Source organism: Eriocheir sinensis, chromosome 65, assembly GCF_024679095.1.
Source record: "Eriocheir sinensis breed Jianghai 21 chromosome 65, ASM2467909v1, whole genome shotgun sequence".
In the NCBI taxonomy this organism is placed as follows: domain Eukaryota; kingdom Metazoa; phylum Arthropoda; class Malacostraca; order Decapoda; family Varunidae; genus Eriocheir; species Eriocheir sinensis.
The window spans coordinates 34,042-55,000 of NC_066573.1; the positions used below are offsets into that span (position 1 = coordinate 34,042).

At 40.6% G+C, this 20,959-nt stretch overlaps 1 protein-coding gene across 1 annotated transcript in view; it reads left to right on the plus strand.

Moving 5' to 3' along the window:
• Nucleotides 1-3,466: 3,466 nt before the first annotated feature.
• Nucleotides 3,467-20,959, plus strand: part of LOC126987460 (ATP-binding cassette sub-family C member 5-like) — a gene marked incomplete at its 5' end in the record, with an annotated part of 64,605 nt that continues 47,112 nt past the window's right edge. The window contains one exon of the mRNA XM_050844426.1: nucleotides 3,467-3,669. Coding sequence (XP_050700383.1) covers nucleotides 3,467-3,669 — 203 coding nt within the window. The remainder of the gene's footprint in view (nucleotides 3,670-20,959) is intronic.

Sequence of the window (20,959 nt, forward strand, 5' to 3'; positions counted from 1 at the left end):
CAATACTTACGTCATCATGTTTTGACTTTCTCGTTTCCTAGCAACCTGTAGCCCACCCTTCTCTCTCTCTCTCTCTCTCTCTCTCTCTCTCTCTCTCTCTCTCTCTCTCTCTCTCCCTCTCTCTCTCTCTCTCTCTCTCTCTCTCTCTCTCTCTCTCTCTCTCTCTCTCTCTCTCTCTCTCTCTCTCTCTCTCTCTCTCTCTCTCTCTCTCTCTCGCTTCTTTCCTCTTATTTTCATTTTTTCCGCTTTTTTTTGCTTCTTAATTCTTTCTACTTAATATATTTTTTTCTATTTTTTGTTTATCTTATTCGTAAGTATTTTATTTTTCATTTATTTTGATTCTTCCATATTCTACTACATTTTTTTTATTTTTTTATTTTTTATCCGGGGTCAGCTAAGCCCCGCACCTTGCCACACACTCTCAACACCTCTCGCTTCCTCTCATATTTCAGCTATTACAACCTTTAAATGAGTTTAATTAAATAATTGGATAATCGAATAAGGTCATATAGCGTTATGATTGTTTCGTTTTTAGAATGATAAAGATTTTGTATACATACCAGGGGACTTGACAACGTTGCTAGAAGGACACTTAACAACGTTGCTAAAAGGACACTTAACAACGTTGCTAAAAGGACACTTAACAACGTTGCTAAAAGGACACTTGACAACGTTGCTAAAAGGACACTTGACAACGTTGTTAAAAGGACACTTGACAACGTTGCTAAAAGGACACTTGACAACGTTGCTAACAGTACACTTGACCACGTGGCTAAAGGACTTAACAACGTTGCTAAAGGACACTTGACAACGTTGCTAAAAGGACACTTAACAACGTTGCTATAAGGACTTGACAACGTTGCTAAAGAGACGCTGACAACGTTGCTAAAAGGACACTTAACAACGTTGCTAAAAGGACACTTAACAACGTTGCTAAAAGGACACTTAACAACGTTGCTAAAAGGACACTTAACAACGTTGCTAAAAGGACACTTGACAACGTTGCTAAAAGGACACTTAACAACGTTGCTAAAAGGACACTTGACAACGTTGCTAAAAGGACACTTAACAACGTTGCTAAAAGGACACTTGACAACGTTGCTAAAAGGACACTTGACAACGTTGCTAAAAGGACACTTAACAACGTTGCTAAAAGGACACTTAACAACGTTGCTAAAAGGACACTTAACAACGTTGCTAAAAGGACACTTAACAACGTTGCTAAAAGGACACTTAACAACGTTGCTAAAAGGACACTTAACAACGTTGCTAAAGGACACTTAACAACGTTAAAAGGACAACACTTGACAACGTTGCTAATAGTACACTTAACAATGTTGCTAAAAGGACACTTAACAACGTTGCTAAAAGGACACTTAACAATGTTGCTAAAAGGACACTTGACAACGTTGCTAAAAGGACACAACGTTGCTAAAGGACACCACAACGTTGCTAAAGGGACACTTAACAACGTTGCTAAAGGACAACCTTGCCAACAATGTTGCTAAAGGACATTGCTAAAGTTAACGTTGCTAAAAGGACACCAACAACGTTAAAAAGGACACTTAACAATGCTAAAAGGACAATTTTAACAACGTTGCTAAAGGACACTTAACAACGTTGCTAAAGGACACTTAACAACGTTGCTAAAGGACACTTAACAACGTTGCTAAAAGGACACTTTACAACGTTGCTAAAAGGACACTTAACAACGTTGCTAAAGGACACTTAACAACGTTGCTAAGAACTTAACAACGTTGCTATCAGGACACTTGACCTTGACATACGCCGGTGGAATACAACCTTGTCAAGTGTCCTGGTGGAACCAGATTCAAGTGTAAATACAATATAGTAATACGGCCCATTATCCACTTTATTTTATCTTTTTGACTATTTTTTTTTTTTTACTTTTTATCTTTACTTACGTTTTTTACTATTTTTTTTTCGTGTTTGTCTCCACTTTAATGTTCTTTTATTATTATTATTATTATTATTATTATTATTATTATTATTATTATTTTTATTATTATTATTATTATTATTATTATTATTATTATGCATCGTTGTTAGTTTCTTTCCAGTGTCATTTTAGTGTACTTTTCTCTCTCTCTCTCTCTCTCTCTCTCTCTCTCTCTCTCTCTCTCTCTCTCTCTCTCTCTCTCTCTCTCTCTCTCTCTCTCAGGTTACATAACACGACCATAAACCTCTCCTTACCTTCCTTCCCTCCCTCTCTCCTTCCTCCTTCCTTCCCTCCTTCCTTCCCTCCTTACTTCTGTCTTATCCTTCCCCTCCCCCTCCCTCCCTCTCTCCCTCTCTCTCTCTCCCTCTCTCTCTCTCTCTCTCTCTCTCTCTCTCTCTCTCTCTCTCTCTCTCTCTCTCTCTCTCTCTCTCTCTCTCTCTCTCTCTCTCTCTCTCTCTCTCTCTCTCTCTCTCTCTCTCTCTCTCTCTCTCTCTCTCTCTCTCTCTCTCTCTCCACAAAGTTCATTATAATTTAATATCTTCCCCCTCCCTCCTTACCTCCCTTCCTTCCCTCCGCTCCCTTCTTACCTCTATCTCAGCCGTGCACTCTCTCTCTCTCTCTCTCTCTCTCTCTCTCTCTCTCTCTCTCTCTCTCTCTCTCTCTCTCTCTCTCTCTCTCTCTCTCTCTCTCTCTCTCTCTCTCTCTCTATCTCTCACTCTCTCTCTCTCTCTCTCTCTCTCTCTCTCTCTCTCTCTCTCTCTCTCTCTCTCTCTCTCTCTCTCTCTCTCTCTCTCTCTCTCTCTCTCTCTCTCTCTCTCTCTCTCTCTCTCTCTCTCTCTCTCTCTCTCTCTCTCTCTCTCTCTCTCTCTCTCTCTCTCTCTCTCTCTCTCTCTGTCTCTCTCTCTCTCTCTCTCTCTCTCTCTCTCTCTCTCTCTCTCTCTCTCTCTATCTCTCTCTCTCTCTCTCTCTCTCTCTCTCTCTCTCTCTCTCTCTCTCTCTCTCTCTCTCTCTCTCTCTCTCTCTCTCTCTCTCTCTCTCTCTCTCTCTCTCTCTCTCTCTCTCTCTCTCTCCCCTTTAGTTCCCAAGGGAGAGCAACTTCAAGATCACTTCTCTTCCTTACTGTCAAACTCTCTCTCTCTCTCTCTCTCTCTCTCTCTCTCTCTCTCTCTCTCTCTCTCTCTCTCTCTCTCTCTCTCTCTCTCTCTCTCTCTCTCTCTCTCTCTCTCTCTCTCTCTCTCTCTCTCTCTCTCTCTCTCTCTCCCTCATTTTCCTTTCTCTTCCTCTTTCACTTCTTTCGTCTTTCTTTTCTTCCTCCTTTTATCACACAATCTCTTCTCTCTTTCTCATTCATTCACGCGATCACTTATTCTTCTCTTCTCTGTTATCTTTTCTACGCCCACAAACAATACTCCTTTCCTCCTTCTCTTATTCCTCGTTGCATTACTTTCTCCATCTCCTCACCTGTCATTCTCTCCCACTCACTCACCCTCTCTCTCTCTCTTACAGGCCCCAAAACGGTTTTTCTCTATCATGCACAATTGGGGCTCATCCGGCAGTATCACCCTGAACCACCCTGCACAGCCCACGCCCTCCCCCACGCCCTCACGCCCAGCCCCCGCCTACAGGAACAACCCCAGTGACGCCCAGACCGAGGAGGAGACCCGGAGGTTACGCCAGGATGAGAGTCAGGACCTGGACCATATCAAAGTGTGAGTGTTGACCTTCGTTTTCTATTGATGGTCATGTTGGTAACGATTCTGGTTCTCAAGGCCACAAAGGTTAGTTGGGTTCTCAGGAGTGGTTTCCTTACGTTCGTGGATTTCTTTACGATTTTCTTTCTTGCTAATGTTCATGTTGGTATCGATTTTGGTTCTCAAGGATACAAAGGAGGTTATTAATGTTCATGTTGGTAACGATTTCGGGGTTCTCAAAGCCACAAAGAAGGTGTTAAAGTTCATATTGGTAACGATTTCGGTTCTCAAGGTCACTAAGGAGGTTTTAATGGTCATGTTGGTAACGATTTCGGTTCTCAAGGCTACAAAGGTTAGTCGGGTTCTGAGGAGTGTTTTCTTTACGTCTGTGGTTTTCTGTACGATTAGTGAGATGAACCGGTGCAGAGAAAGACTTTTTTTTTCTTCTTTTGATTCTGTTTAGGAGCAGCGAGTAGCGGGCTTTTTTTTATATTTATTTTTGTTTCCTTTTTTTGTGCCTTTGAGCGGTCTCCTTTGTTGCAAAAAAAAAAAAAAAAAAAAAAAACACCCTCCTTCATTCCCCCGCTGCAGATGACCTTTAAACACGCGATCAATGCCTCAGTGCGCAACTCTGTCACTCTCCCCCATTCCCTCAATACAGATGACACTTAAACACACCATCAAAGCCCCAGCACGCAACTTCGTCACCCTCCAGGTTAACAGACACACACGAAGCATTAAAAAAGACATAGACATAGACAGGTAATCAGAAGGACAGACACTTACATAGATGAAAAAGGAGAGAAAAGAAAGTCATATGGAAGAGTTGGAAGAATATTAGATAGAAAGAAGAGAGGAGAAGAGAAAAAAAAATGTACTGGGGAGAAAGTGAAAGAAAGGAGGAGGAGGAGGAGGAGGAGGAGGAGGAAGAGGAGGAGGAGGAGGAGGAGGAGGAGGTAATAGGGCGTGAATAGCCAATCAATGAATTACAAAAACAAAGAAATTCGATCACGCTGAGAGAGAGAGAGAGAGAGAGAGAGAGAGAGAGAGAGAACAGAACGAAAAAAACAAAAACAAAATCTACCTTAGCTTCACTCATCTGTTCTGACCTAATTACCTTGACCTTACCTGTTGACCTAATGACCCTGAAGCACCTGAGTTACCTGCTGGCCTCATGACCTTGTTTACCTGTTGGCGAGGTGAGAAATTATGTAAGGTCAGGACAACTTTAATGTGTGTGTGTGTGTGTGTGTGTGTGTGTGTGTGTGTGTGTGTGTGTGTGTGTGTGTGTGTGTGTGTGTGTGTGTGTGTGTGTGTGTGTGTGCAATTCTCTCTTGCTGAAGGATAAAGAGGAGGAGGAAACATGGAAACATGGAAACATGGACTAGCAGGCAGCAGAAAGCCTGTTGGCTCATTACTAGGCTGCCTGCGTTCAGTGATTTAATCAATCTGTTTGCCATAGGAGTGGCTTTCAGGGAAGGATTAAAGCACTTGTGTACCTACTCTTGGGAATGTTCAGTTCACACCCGTTGCAGCAAAGTGGCGATCAATGCGTTTCTTGAAGGAGTTGATGGTCTCTGCGCTAACCACTTCTGCAGGAAGGCTGTTCCAGTGGCGAACAACTCTATTCGAGAAGTAACTCCTGCCGATGTCGGTATTGCATTGCTTTGCTTGAATTGTTTTTCCGTTGTTTCTTGTTCTCAGGTTAGTTTGTAGCGTGAAGAGTTTGGAGTGATCAACGTTGCTGAGCTTGTTCAGGTACTTAAATACTTGTATCATGTCTCCCCGCAGTCGTCTCTTTTCCAACGTGAAGAGGTTGAGTCGCTCGAGTCGTTCTTCATAGGGTTTCGTCCTCAGTGATGGTATCATCTTCGTGGCGCGGCGCTGTACTCTCTCAAGTAATTCAATGTCTTTCCTGTAATTAGAAGACCAGAATTGCACGGCGTATTCCAGGTGGGGCCTTTCCAGCGAATTATACAAGGATAACATAACTCCCGGCGTCTTGTATTCGAAGTTCCTCGATATGAACCCAAGCATTGTATTGGCTTTCTTACAGGCGGACTTGCAGTGTTTTGTTTGTTTCAAGTCACTGCTGATGGTGACCCCGAGGTCTCTTTCCTCTTGCACAACATGTAGTGGTTCGCCACCCATGTGGTATATGTGGTTGCTGTTTCTGGATCCGATATGCATTACTTTACATTTGGTAGTGTTGAAGGACATCTGCCATTTTTATGACCAATGAGTGATCTCGTCCAGGTCTCTCTGGATAATTTCGCAGTCTGCCGTCGTGAGGGCCTTCCCACCCACCTTTGTGTCGTCGGCAAATTTTGAAAGATTGGATTTTAATCCTAGTTCTAGGTCGTTGATATATATGATGAAAAGTATGGGTCCCAGCACTGACCCCTGTGGCACTCCACTTGTGACCGGGAGCCACTCGGAGGCCTGTCCGTTGAGTACAACTCGTTGTTTTCTTCCAGTGAGCCAGTCTTTGATCCACGCTGTCAGATCGTCGCCTAATCCCGCCGACTTAAGTTTCTTGAGGAGTCTTTCATGTGGCACTTCGTCAAAGGCTTTCTGAAAGTCTAGATATATAACATCACTAGGGATATGATTATCCCAGTTTTCATAGATACCTTGGAAGAAGCCCAATAAATTGGTTAAGCATGAGCGCTTGTTCCTGAAACCGTGCTGAGCATCGGAAATGATGTTGTTGTCTTCAAGGAACCTAACGAGTTTGTCTCTAATGATTTTCTCGAGGATTTTTCCCGCCACTGAGGTCAAGCTGATTGGTCTGTAGTTTAAGGCCACACTTTTGTCTCCCTTTTTGTAGATCGGTGTTACGTTCGCTTGTTTCCAGTCTTTCGGGACTTTGTTTTGTTGTAGTGACAGATTGTAGATGGCGGTGAGTGGCTTGAGGATTTGCTGCTTGAGTCCCTTGAGCAGCCTGGGTGACAAGTCGTCGGGTCCGGTGGACTTGTTTGTCTCGAGTTTGTCTAGGTACTTTTTCACATCCCGTTCGTCGATGTGCCAATTTCTAGGGGAGTGATTCCCATCGGTGGGGTAGGGCTCTCGGGTACGGACTGGGTATTCTCGACCGTGAACACAGACGCGAAGTTCCTGTTTAGGATTTCGACCATTTGTCTACTGTCCTGTGTTAGTACGTCACTTTCATCTTTTAGGGGACCGATATTGCTTTTTGTCTTCTTTTTGGTTCTTATATACGTGAAGAACTTTTTCGGGTTGGACTTGGCTTCGCGTGCAATTTGCTTTTCATAGTCGCGTTTACGCTGGCGAATGAGTGTTCTGCAAGCTCTGAGGCTTTGACGGTACTGTTCGCGTGCCTCGTCAGTGCTGTTTTCCTTTAGCAAGTTGTATTTTCTCTTCAAATTAATCGCCCGTCGAACTTGGGTAGTCATCCATGGTGTGCTTGTGGCATTATTTGTTCTCCTTGTCTTCATGGAAACAGTCGTTCTCTCTACCTCCAGGAGTTTGTTCTTAAAGCCGTTCCACGCGTCGTCCACCGGAGTGAGGTTCATGGGTTCCCAAGTCACCGGCGTATATAGGGGGGGGGCCACTCGGCCATGGCCCCCCCTTTTGGTTCAGTTTTTTTTTTTTTTTTATCCTGTTAAAATTTGGCGAATTTTTTTTTTTTTTATTGATATTGATTATTAGTTCTCCAAGTCTTCAACATCAGTAATGTGCCCTTCAGAGGCCCCTTCTTACATTAAACTCATATTTAGGCTGATGGGGACCTATTTATAATAGCTAAATTATTTAGCTATTATAAATAGAATAGATCCCCATAGAGCCCCTACAATTTTCCGTTCTCTTTCCTGCATTACTTCTCCATACGTTTTCTATCATAAGAAAACCAGCCCATAAAACAGTGTTCTCATTACATACTACATTAGTTAATTCCGTTCTTAAACTGATAGAAGAAAATAATAATAGACTGGAGAAATGTGTTTTCCTGATCTAAAAATGAGTGAAGAGAAGAGCGAAGAGGTGGGATCCGATGACAGTTTGCTGACATCGGCTGACTTTTATGAAAGCTCTAGTTTCTAGGAATGGAAGGCCTGGGGAGGAGCACGAGCCAATCAGAATTCAGAGATTACCAGATTTTCATGTTCCTATTGGCTGGTCGGTTTCAGGAGCGGGCCGCCGGAGGAGCTAAGTCAGTGTTGCCACGCGTAGGGGAAAATCCCTACGGTAGGGGATTTCAGGGCTTTGTAGGGAGTGAGTAGGGGGCACCTACGGTGAAAATCGTCTTTTCGTAGGGGAACGTAGGGGAAAAATTCAGAGGCAGACAGACAGACAGACGGCTGACCATTGACGTCTGTAAAGACATTGGAATCAATTATCAAAACTTCTGAAAGCTTTCCCTCAACCTTTGATGTGACATCGTCTTTGGTTAAACATTATTCTTGTGCAAGGTCAAGATACTTTGCCAAATACTCAGAAAATGAAAGAAATGATGTTCTCGCAGATTAGACCCAAACATCCTTCTAGAAAGTCCAGTGGCAGTATCGTGAATGTAAGTATAATTTAATAACTTTTTTTCATTATATTGTAGTATATATTTATATAGACTCTACTTTTACACACACACACACACACACACACACACACACACACACACACACACACAATATATATATATATATATATATATATATATATATATATATATATATATATATATATATATATATATATATATATATATATATATTTATTTTTTTTTTTTTTTTTTGCTTACAAGGAGACAGCTCAAGGGCACAAAAAGTAAACATTAATAAAAAAGCCTGCTACTCGCTGCTCTAATATATATATATATATATATATATATATATATATATATATATATATATATATATATATATATATTTTTTATGTTTTTTGTTTCCAAATACAAATTGTTCAAAACTGTAATTTTATTTTACCCGGTATGTATAGGTATACGTAAGCTTCTTTAAATTGGTTTACCATTAATATATATTAATTGTGCAATATACCGATCTTGAGACTACAAAGTAACCCTTAAAATGCTTCATTTTAAAAAATATTCACCAAACCCCCAACTCTAGAGGCTCGTTTTGGTCGCTGCTCACACATTGAAAAATCCTAGATTTATTCCTATGGGCCGGGTGACTGTGGCCCCCCCCTCTCCATGGATCTATATACGCCACTGTCCCAAGTTGTCTGGGTTAGCAGCTCACGAGCGAAGTTAAAATTGGCTTTTTTGTAGTCTGGAATCTTGGACGTGTTTTCGGTGAGTTCATGATCTGTTCTGATCTTTAGGCGGATTAGGTGATGGTCGCAACCATCCAGTTTTTCGCCGACTTGACGTTCACGTGTGAGATCTGAATCACTCACGAGTACTAGGTCTAATAAGTTATTTTCCCTCGTCGGTTGGGTAACAATCTGAGTAAGAAAAGTGTCCTCTAACATTTCGAGCAATCTGTTACCCTCCCGATCTCCAATCATCGTGGTCCAGTCAATGTTGGAACAGTTAAAGTCCCCGATAATGACTGATTGTTTATTTTGCGTTACGGTGTGGATTTCTTCGTACAGCGCTTCGTCGTCCGCTGCTTGTTGCTTTGGAGGTCTGTAAACGGTTCCAATCGTTATTTTGTTGTGCTTGCTAGTCTCTAGTTCAACATATACAGTGTCATATTTCTCTGAGTCTCCTTTGGTTATTTCCACGGCAGGGTATTTGTTTGACGTAATAGATAACACCTCCTCCTTTCTTGAGAAGTCTGTTTTTGTAGAAGCTCTCGCATCCCGGAATTGAGAACTCGGTCATTAGGTGGTCAGAGGCGGCTCACGTTTCGGTGATGGCAATCACGTCCGGACTTTCTACGTCAACATAGGCAATAGGGTAACATCCTGTTTGGGTATTAAGCCTGCGCGTTGTAAAGGACAGAAATGTCCTTTTACTAGTGCCTAGCTCGAGGCACAGTAGTCTGCTTGTGTTTTTGTTTGGGGGCCTTGGGCCTGGTGGTGAGCGGCCCCTACTGGTTGGTGGTTGCTGATATACGGTGCTTTCCCGCCGCCGGAGTTTTTTGAGTATAAAGTACCTCCTCGTTCGAGTGTAATCGCATTGAGCGGTCCCTACTGTTGGTTGTTTACGATACTTGGTGCCCTCCCGCGCTCGGAGTTTTTGAGGCCAGCACTTCTCGTTCAGCAACCCACCCAACGGAAAAGCGAGCTAATCGCATTTGGTGAAGACCGTCAGGACGGAAAAGGTCGGGGATATCATAGAAATGATCCCACTGACTTGCGAACGAAACGTCCTCGTCCTGGCAGAGGTGTGCCTAATCTGTTGTTGATGTTCGACGCCTTTCTGTGGAGAAGGAGGAGGAGGAGGAGGAGGAGGAAACTAAGTTATATAAATTGGAGGAAAGGAAAGTGAAGGAGGGACGAAGGAGGAGAGGAAGAGGAAGCAGAGCAAGATCAATGAGAGAGCGAGAGAGAGAGAGAGAGAGAGTGAGAGAGAGAGAGAGAGCGAGAGAGAGAGAGAGAGAGAGAGAGAGAGAGAGAGAGAGAGAGAGAGAGATTGCTGTTATATATTCATTGTGCTTCGTCATCATGATTCTCTCTCTCTCTCTCTCTCTCTCTCTCTCTCTCTCTCTCTCTCTCTCTCTCTCTCTCTCTCTCACACACACACACACTGAATGATGGCTTAGTCCCCCTCAAAATTACGTTTTCTCTAACACATCAAAAATATCCTTGGCCCGTTTTCTTTTTCACGACCTCACTCTATTTTCTTCGTTCTTACATAAACAACAACGTCACAATTATATAAACCAACGGAATACGAAAACTACACAATAAATAACCTATACAAACACTCGAAACTCATAAATAACAATCAGACAAAGAAATAAATAAAAAATAAGCTCAGAAAACCGTCCCCTTGAAAGGCAAACTAAAGCATTCTTACCAACACAATAAATGACCAGCGAGGTGACGGACATCCTCTCCCTCTCACGCCTCTTTCCTTACTGGCAGAGAGCATTATGGGCCCCTCTTAAATGACCCTTGATCCCTTGGCTGAAGAAGTGAAGGGAGGAGGAAGAGAGAGACGATAAACGAAGGAGGGAATAGAGAAGGGAAGAATAGACAGAGAATAAGCGAATGAAGAAGAGAAAGAAGGGAAAGGGAGAGAGAAAATAAGTGAATGAAGAAATAAAGAATGAAGAATGAGACAGAGGAAATCAGAATGAAGGAGTAGAGAATGGAGAAAGAAATCGGAGAAACGAATGGAGAAATAAAGAATGGAGAAAGAGAGAAGAGAAGAGGAAATGAAGGAACTGAAAAAAAGGAGAAGAGAAAGAGATAAAAAAAGAAAGGAATGGCGTTCGTTAGAGATGAAAGACAAGTAAGAAAAGGAAATGGGAAGGAATTAAGGAAGGGAAAGGAACATAAAGTGAAGAAAACAGAGAATAAGTAATAGATGAAGATAAAAAGGATAGGAAGGAATGAAGGGAAAGGAGAACAGGAGAAAGACGAACATAAGAACGCAGGAGTCTGCAAGAGGCCGGTAGGCCTGTACGAGGCAGCTCCTTTGACCCTAAGCTCCCGTGTATCTAACCCCACCTAATATCGCTGTCCATGAATTTATCTAGTCTATTTTTGAATGTGACAATTGTATTGGCACTCACCACATGACTGCTAAGCCTATTCCACTCATCCACCACCCTGTTAGTAAACCAATTTTTGCCTATGTCCCTGTTGAATCTGAATTTATCCAGTTTAAACCCGTTACTTCGTGTCCTACCCGGTTCTCTTACCAACAAAACCTTATGAATGTCTCCCTTATTAAAGCCCTTCATCCATTTATAAACCTCGATCATGTCTCCACGCACCCTTCCCCTTTCTAGAGAATGCAAGTTTAACTGTTTGAGTCTTCCCTCGTATGGCAAGTTTCTCAACCCCTGAATCATCTTAGTCATCCTCCTCTGCACCGATTCTAACATTTTGATATCCATTCTATAGTAGAAGGGTGTTAAAATGATAGGAATGTAGAGTTTAAAGAAGAAAAGGAAGAGAGATGAAGGAAGGAAGGAAAGAGAACATAATGAAGGAAAATGAGAATAAGGGGAAAGACGAAGAATGTTAAAATGATAGGATTGTAGAGTTTAAAGAAGAAAAAGAAGAGAGATGAAGGAAGGAAGGAAAGGGACATAGTGAAGGAAAAGGAGAATAAGAGAAAGATGGATGTTAAAATGAGATAATGATAGTAGAGTTTAAAGAAGAAAAAGAAGAGAGATGAAGGAAGGAAGGAAGAAAAGGGAACACGATGAAGGAAAAGGAGAATAAAGGGGAAGATGAAGGATGTTAAAATGATGGGAATGTAGAGTTTAAAGAAGAAAAAGAAGAGAGATGAAGGAAGGAAGGAAAAGGAAAGGGAACATGATTATGGAAAAGGAGAATAAAGGGGAAGATGAAGGATGTTAAAATGATAGGATTGTATAGTGTTAAGAAGAAAATGAAGAGAGAAGAAGGAAGGAAGGAAAGAAGGAAAAGGAAAATTGTGAAGGAAACAGAAACAAAGAGGAAGATGAAATGCCAAATGATGGGATAGCACAAATTAAAAGAAGATAAAGAAAATATTGAAGGAATAAATGAAGGAAAAATGGACAATATCTAATAATTCCTGATCGTCTAGCTCTCATCCATATATATCTTTTTCCTTCTCTCTCAACATTAATATAAACGACAGTAAAAAAAAAAAAAAAAAAAAATAATCCCCCCTTACAAATCTCGTTTTCTCTAATACCCAAAATGATCCTCACCCCGTTTTCTGTTTGCCATCCAAGATCCCATTTTCTACGATACGATTATGTAAAGAATGGACGAGAGGAGAGGAGGGAGGAGGAGAAGAAAAAGGATAATAGAGAATAATGATGATAACGAAATATATGGATTAAAGAAGAAAAGGGGAGACTGAGAGGATAATACTGATAGATAGCGAGGAGGGAAGAATAAATTTAAGGGGATACTAAAGGAAAAATAATAATAATAGAAGAAAATGTAATAAAAAGTAAAGGAAATAAAGTCAGAAAAAGTTAAGAAGGAAAAAAAAGTTAAAGAAAAGAAATGAAAAGGAAAAAGGGAAATAAAAGAAAGGAGGAGGAAAGAAGGAAAGAACAAAGAGAGAAAGGAAGAGGAAATGGGAGAGAAAGAGAAATGGGGAAAGAAAAAAAGAAAAAAGAGAGGAAAGAAAATGGGAAATACCAAAACAATGAAGATAAAAATAAAAAAAAAGAATTAAAAAAGAAAATACAAAAAACAAAACAAAAATAATAACAAAGAATAAGAATGAAGAAAAAAGGAGATACGTACTTAAATGATAATAATAATAATAATAATAATAATAATAATAATAATAATAATAATAACAATAACAATAACAATAATAATTATAATAATAATAATAATAATAATAATAATAATAATAATAAAAATCTTCGTAACCAATTTCAAACCTAAGTTAGTGTTAAGAAATTATTTACGACAGATAACTCAACTTTTATTTATACTTATTTTTATTTATTCATATATTTTATTTATGATAGACAACCCAATCTTTTTTTTCTGTACATTTCACCAGATGGCGTAAGAGTTTCATTTTCTGGACCTTATTTAACTTAGAAGCGTGTGGTGAAATACTTACACACACACACACACACACACACACACACACACACACACACACTTGTTATTACGTAAAGAAAATCGATTAATTCTTGGCCTGTGTTTTCGTCCTGTTACCCTCTTATTGTCTTCTTCTTCTTCTTCTTCTTCTTCTTCTTCTTCTTCTTCTTCTTCTTCTTCTTCTTCTTCTTCTTCTTCTTCTTCTTCTTCTTCTTCTTTTTTTCTTCTTCGTTTTCTTCTTCTCCATTTTCCACTCCATTCTATTTTCTCTTTTCCTCCTTTCCTTTCTCTTCCATGTTCCTCTCAATTTCTCCTTTCTCTCCTCTTTTACTCTATTCTTCCTCCTCCTTCTCCTCCTTTCTTCTCCTCTCTCCCCTATTCTCCTTTCTCTCCTGCTCCTTCTCCTCCTCCTCCTCCTCCTCCTCCTCCTCCTTTCCTTTCTCTCCTTTAGGTTCCTCCTTTTTTCTCCTCTTTCTCCTCCTCATCCTTTTCTTTCCTCTCTTAACCTCTTTCTCCTAATTCCTCTTCCTTCTTTTCCTCCTCCTCCTTATTTCCTTTCTCTCTTATGTACCTTCTTTTCCTCCTCATCCTTTTATTTTCCTCTCTTAACCTCTTTCTCCTAATTCATCTTCCTTCTTTTCCTCCTCCTCCTTATTTCCTTTCTCTCTTATGTTCCTCCTTTTCCTCCTCATCCTTTTATTTTCCTCTCTTAACCTCTTTCTCCTAACTCCTCTTCCTTCTTTTCCTCCTCCTCCTCCTCCTCCTTATTTCCTTTCTCTCTTATGTTCCTCCTTTTCCTCCTCCTCATCCTTTTATTTTCCTCTCTTAACCTCTTTCTCCTAATTCATCTTCCTTCATTTCCTCCTCCTCCTCCTTCATCCCCTTTCTTCCCCATTCCTCCTCCTCCTCCTCCTCCTCCTCCTCCTCCTCCTCCTCCTCCCTCGTCGGTATGTCATTGTTCTCTGAGGCAGACCAACCCGAGGCCAGGCCAGCCCGTCCATTCAAGGTGCCCGACCTCTGCGATAATTAACCTGTTGCGTAATGTACCTTCGAACTAGTTAACCTGAGAATTAATTAGTTCCAGGCTCATCTTACCTTTCCTCCCACGCGCTTTGTTCCGGTAATTAACTTTGATTACTATATGGTGCAGGTGGACCTCAATACGGACAGGTTAATGAGGGATATTGATAAGTAAGGAAGCGTTAGTTACCTGGAATGCTGATTGACTGATTGGTATTTGCTCACCTTGTTACGTTTGACCACCTGGATTTGAACTGTATGTAAAAAGTGAGGAAAGAAATAGGGAAGGGAGAAGGAGGAAAGAAAGGAAGAAGGAAACAGAAAGGGAGAAGGGAGATAAAGGGGGAAAGGGAAAGAAATGAAAGGAGAAAGAAAGACACAGAAAAGGGGAAAGAAGAGGAAAGGAAAAGAAGGAAAGAGGAAAGGAGAAAGGAAGAGAGGAAAGTAGAAAGAGAGAAAAGGAAAGAAAGACAGAGAAACAGAAGAGAAGAAAAGAGGAAAAGAGATGGGCAAGAAAGAGGCAAGAAAAGGGGAAGGAAACAAAGAGGAAAGAGGAAAAAATAGAAAATGAGAAAGAAAGGGAAAACCACGGGGAAAATCACTAGAGGATGAGAGGAAGAGTGTAAGAGAACTCTGATCATCTTAGTTACTCTTACTGAAGGCGATCAAGAAAGGAAAAAGAGGAGAAGGAAAGGAAATGGAATAGAAAAACATTTATTGCTGACGAGTAATGAAAAAAACACCTCCAAGACACATTATGGTGATATCGCAGCCCAAGAACACGTAATTGACAAGGCTTTCGTAGGAGTTGTGGGCATTTCCAGGGGTAGTTTTATGACCCTGGTGCTGGTTTGACCCTTCCTCTGTACCATTAACCTGAAGAAACACTCATTAGAATCCGATTGATCCCTACTTTGACCTTTAGAAATAACTGATGTGAGAAGGGAAAGTGTTTTACTAGGAGTCGTATTAAAAGACAAATCGCCCCCCAGGAACACATAATTGAAGAGGCTTTCGTAGGAGTTGTGGGCATTTCCAGGGGTAGTTTTATGACCCTGGTGGTAGTTTGACCCTTCTTCTGTACCCTGAGCCTAAAAAAAACCCTTATTAGAACCTGATTGATCCCCCCTTTGACCTTTAGAAATAACTGATGTGAGGAGCGAAAGTGTCTGAAAATACCAACCCCAATAAAGGTCGGTATTAAGACACTCGCTTCTCACAACAGCTATTTCGAAAGGTCAAAGAGGGGGTCAATCGGGTTCTAATGAGTGTTTCTTCAGGTTCACGGTACAGAGGAAGGCTCAGACTACCACCAGGGTCATAAAACTACTCTTGGAAATGCCCACAACTCCTACGAAGGCCTTGTCAAATAGGTGAACTTGGGTGACGAGCTGTTTACAAGAGTGTTGGGCAGACGGTCGAAGAGCGGTAACGATGATGCTGCTGGCCGTGAGGAAGCATCGTTCAGTGGTGGACCCGAAGCGCTGAGAACGAACGTGCCTGCGTAATTATGAAGCAGAATGACGTAGGGTCGTATTATGAGACATTTCGCGGCCCAAGAACACATATTTGACAAGGCTTTCGTTGGAGTTGTGGGCATTTCCAGAAGTAGTTTTATGACCCTGGTGGTAGTTTGACCCTTCCTCTGTACCATGAACCTAAGGAAACACTCATTAGAACTCGACTTACCCCCTTTTTAATCTTTTGACTGATTGACTTGCTGGCTGACTGACTGGTTGACTGACTGGATGATTAACTGATTGACTGGTTGACTGACTGGGTGATTAACTGATTGACTGGTTGACTGACTGGATGATTAACTGATTGACTGGTTGACTGACTGGGTGATTAACTGATTGACTGCCTGACTGACTGGTTGATTAACTGATTGACTGGCTGACTGACTGGATGATTAACTGACTGACTGGCTGACTGACTGGGTGATTAACTGATTGACAGGCTGACTGACTGGGTGATTAACTGATTGACTGGCTGACTGACTGGTTGATTAACTGATTGACTGGTTGACTGACTGGGTGATTAACTGATTGACTGGCTGACTGACTGGGTGATTAACTGACTGACTGGTTGACTGACTGGATGATTAACTGATTGACTGCCTGACTGACTGGTTGATTAACTGATTGACTGGCTGACTGACTGGATGATTAACTGACTGACTGGCTGACTGACTAGGTGATTAACTGACTGACTGGCCTACGCACGCTTCTGCCACTGAATATCATAAACAAATGTGCAAGGTTGTCATTATGAGCCAGCTATGACGGCCACTGACTCACTATTAGAGGTGGGCGTGAGGGAGACTAAATGGGTGTCGCGAGGTGGTGTAAGAATTATTCGGCGAGCTCTGACGAAGACTAAACGAAGATTAATAAAAGTGGCTGCTCCTCCTCCTCCATCCCTCTGCGAGATAGATAGATAGAAAGATACATAAATAGATAGATAGAGATGAAATGTTTATTGAAGTTACATGTTATTGATTTAGTATAACTTTTGATATACTAAAGGTACGGGAAATATGACATAGAGCTGTTACATTCAGGCTGAAATTACCGCGATGATTAATTATATATGTTAGATGAAGGAAAAATAAGTAATGATTATATAAATGTAGATTGGAAAATATGCTTAAAATGGGAAGGGAAGGAAAAGAGGGAAAGTGAAGAGTGGGAAAGTGGAAAACAGGAAAATATTAGCAGTCAGGAAAGGAGACGACAGAGAAATAAGGAAAGAGGAAAGGAAGAGAGGAAAGTAGAAACACAGAAAAAAAGGAGAGACAGAGGAAAATGAAAAGAAGAAAAGAGAAAGGGGAAAGAAAGAAGGAAAGGAGAAAGGAAGAGAGGAAAGTAGAAAAACAGAAAAAAGGAAAGAAAGAAAGAGGAGAAAAGGAAAAGAAAGAGGAAAAGGGGAAGGAAACAAAGAGGAAAGAGGAAAAAGGAAAGAGGAAAGGAGAAAGGAAGAGAGGAAAGTAGAAAAACAGAAAAAAAGGAGAGAAAGACAGAGGAGAAAAGGGAAAGAAAAAGAAAAGAGAAAGAAAACAAAGAGGAAAGAGGAAAAGGGAAAGAGGAAAGGAGAAAGGAAGAGAGGAAAGTAGAAAAACTGAAAAAAGGAAAGAAAGAAAGAGTAGAAAAGGGAAAGAAAGAGGAAAAGGGGAAAGAAACAAAGAGGAAAGAGGAAAGGAGAAAGGAAGAGAGGAAAGTAGAAAAACAGAAAAAAGGAGAGAAAGATAGAGGAGAAAAGGGAAAGAAAAAGAAAAGGGAAAGGAAACAAAGAGGAAAGAGGAAAAGGGAAAGAGGAAAGGAGAAAGGAAGAGAGGAAAGTAGAAAAACTGAAAAAAAAGGAATGACAGAGGAGAAAAGGGAAAGAAAGAGGAAAAGGGGAAGGAAACAAAGAGGAAAGAAGAAAGAGGAAAAAGGAAAGGAGAAAAAAGAGAGGAAAGTAGAAAAACAGAAAAAAGGAAAGAAAGACAGAGGAGAAAAGGGAAAGAAAGAGGAAAAGGGGAAGGAAACAAAGAGGAAAGAGGAAAGGAGAAAGGAAGAGAGGAATGTAGAAAAACAGAAAAAAGGAAAAAAAGACAGAGGAGAAAAGGAAAAGAAAAAGGAAAAGGGGAAGGAAACAAAGAGGAGAGAGGAAGAAAAAGAGAAAATGGGAAAGAAAGGAAAAATAACGAAACAGGACACGGGGAAGAAGGAGGGAAAGACGAAGAAAAAAGGAAGAAAAACGAAGAGAAAGAGAGACAAGGACAAGAAAAAAGAAAGAAAAGGAAAATTTGAAAGAGAAAAAAAACAGTGAAAGAGAGAAATAGAGAGAAAGGAAAAAGACCAAATAGAAAGACAAAAAGAAAAAGAAAAAAACGAGGCAAGCAAATAAAAAAAAGAATGAAAAAAAGAAAGAAAACAAAAAAAAGGAAGAAAAAAAGAGGAGAAAAAGAAAATCACCAAAAAGAAAGAAAGGAGGCACGTAAATAAAGAGAGAGAGAGAGAGAGAGAGAGAGAGAGAGAGAGAGAGAGAGAGAGAGAGAGAGAGAGAGAGAGAGAGAGAGAGAGAGAGAGAGAGCACAGTTTGGGATGGAGCATTAGACCTGAACTGCGCCCAACTAACGTCTGAGTACGGGTAGGAACTCCCCCCGCGACTCCCAGAAAGCCGCCAGCCTGCCTCACACACGTATTGGTCAGCCCTTCTTAGTCCTGCCTCATACAAGCATTGTCTCCTCTCTCTCTCTCTCTCATTCTTTCTCCTCCTCCTCCGTAATCCTCTTGAGAGATATAAAAGGAGAGGAGAGAAACGAAGCTGATAAAGAGGAAGAGTCTAAAAGCTTATTGTGAAGGGAAGAAGGACCCAAGAGGAAGAGTGTAAGAGGATTTTGATCTTCTTAATTACTCTTACTGAAGGCGAACAAGAAAGAAAAAGAGAAAGAAAAACTCGACATCTTCTGAAGACGTTCACGAAAGGAAAAAAAGAAAGGAAAAAAAGAAGAAAAGAAAGAAAGAATAACAAGATATCTTCCACCATAACGATTTATACTGCTCTCACTACTACTACTACTACTACTACTGCTACTACTACTACTACTACTACTACTACTACTACTATTGCTGCTGCTGCTCAGAATGGAAGAAAGGTGAGTAGAGATTTACCGAGATTACAACCCCTTTATCAAATTAGAGAGAGAGAGAGAGAGAGAGAGAGAGAGAGAGAGAGAGAGAGAGAGAGAGAGAGAGAGAGAGAGAGAGAGAGAGAGAGAGAGAGAGAGAGAGAGAGAGAGTTATATATCAACGCCTCTCCTTTCTCTTACCCTAGGGAAATATCCTCTCTCTCTCTCTCTGATACGCCTTACATAATTCTGGACACAAAAGAAAGAAATCACAAACAAACAAACAAAAAAAAACTTCAAGTCATTAAAAGGAAAATAAAAATAACAAAAACAACAACAACAAAATAAAACAATCATGGAAAGCCTCGCCATTGTAAAAGAAAGAAAGAAAAGAAGAAAACTCGAAAAATCACTCCCGTTGTTTTCATTTCATTTTTTTTTAGGGCGTTTGAGAGAGAGAGAGAGAGAGAGAGAGAGAGAGAGAGAGAGAGAGAGAGAGAGAGAGAGAGAGAGAGAGAGAGAGAGAGAGAGAGAGAGAGAGAGAGAGAGAGAGAGAGAGAGAGAGGATATGATGGCTTAAGAATTCCAAGACATTAACGAATCACTCAGGAAGCCTATTTTTTTATGTTGTAACGAGAGAGAGAAAAGAAGCGACGGACGGAGACGTGAAGGAAGAAATAAAGAAAGAGAGAAAGAAAGAAAGAAAGAGAAACAGAAAGGACACAGAAACAAAGAAAAAGACAACTGAAAAGGAAAGACGAAGAAAAGAAAAGCAAAACGAAGGGAAAGAAAGAAAAGGAAAATATGAAAGAGAGAAAAACGGAGGGAAAAAAAGAAAAAGAAAGAAAAAGACGAAACTGAAAAAAGGAAAGACGAAGAAAAGAAAGAAAGAAGGAAGAGAAAGAAAGACAAGAACAAGGAGAAAAAAAGAAAGGAAAATGAGAGAAAAAACAGAGTGAAAAAAAGAGAGAAAGGAAAAAATAATTGATAGAAAAACAAAAAGAAAAAGAAAGAAACGAGGCAAACAAATAAGAAAGAAAAAAAAGAAAGAGAAAGAAAAGAGAAAAAATGAGAGGAAGAAATAAAGAGGAGAAAAAGAAAATCACCAAAAAGAAAGAAAGGAGGAACGTAAATAAGAAAGAGAGAGAGAGAGAGAGAGAGAGAGAGAGAGAGAGAGAGAGAGAGAGAGAGAGAGAGAGAGAGAGAGAGAGAGAGAGAGAGAGAGAGAGAGATTTACATAGATTTACATAGAAAATCAGACCACACAGACCCCATGGTCCAGACTTGGTGGTCTGTCCTTAAACCTAAGTGATTTTACATTAATCAGAAGACTCCAAAACGTTGCATTTCTACTCTAGTTGATATTAAGTTGAAGGAAGTGACGGTCGAGCTTATTTTTGAAGGAGTCAATCGTGTTACACTGGACCACTGATGATGGGAGCTTATTCCATTCTCGCACTACAACGTTGGTGAAGAAAAATTTGGTGCAGTCTGAATTTACTTGTCTACATCTGAGTTTTACGCCATTGTTCCTCGTGCGCAAAGTGTCATCGATCATAAACAATGTTGATCTGTCTACATTCGTGAAACCATTAAGTATTTTAAAACATTCGATCAGTTTTCTTCGGAGGCGACGTTTTCAAGAGAGAACATGTTAAGGGTAGAAAGCCTTTCTTCGTAGGATTTGTTGCGCAAGGAAGGGATAATTTTCGCTGCCCGACGCTGAACACCTTCTAATTTAGCAATATCCTTTGCATGGTGGGGAGACCAAACTGTACCGCATATTCCAAGTGGGGTCTGACTAAACTGTTGTAGAGCGGGAGTATTACATCTTATTCTTAAATAAAAAGTTTCTTTTAATGAAGCCCAACATTCTGTTCGCTTTATTTGCTGCATCGATGCATTGCTGTGAGAATTTGAGGTTTGACGCGATTTTGACCCCCAAGTCCTTGACGCATTGAACGCTTTTGAGTTTAACGCCGCGCATTTCGTAATCAAACTTTTTATTCC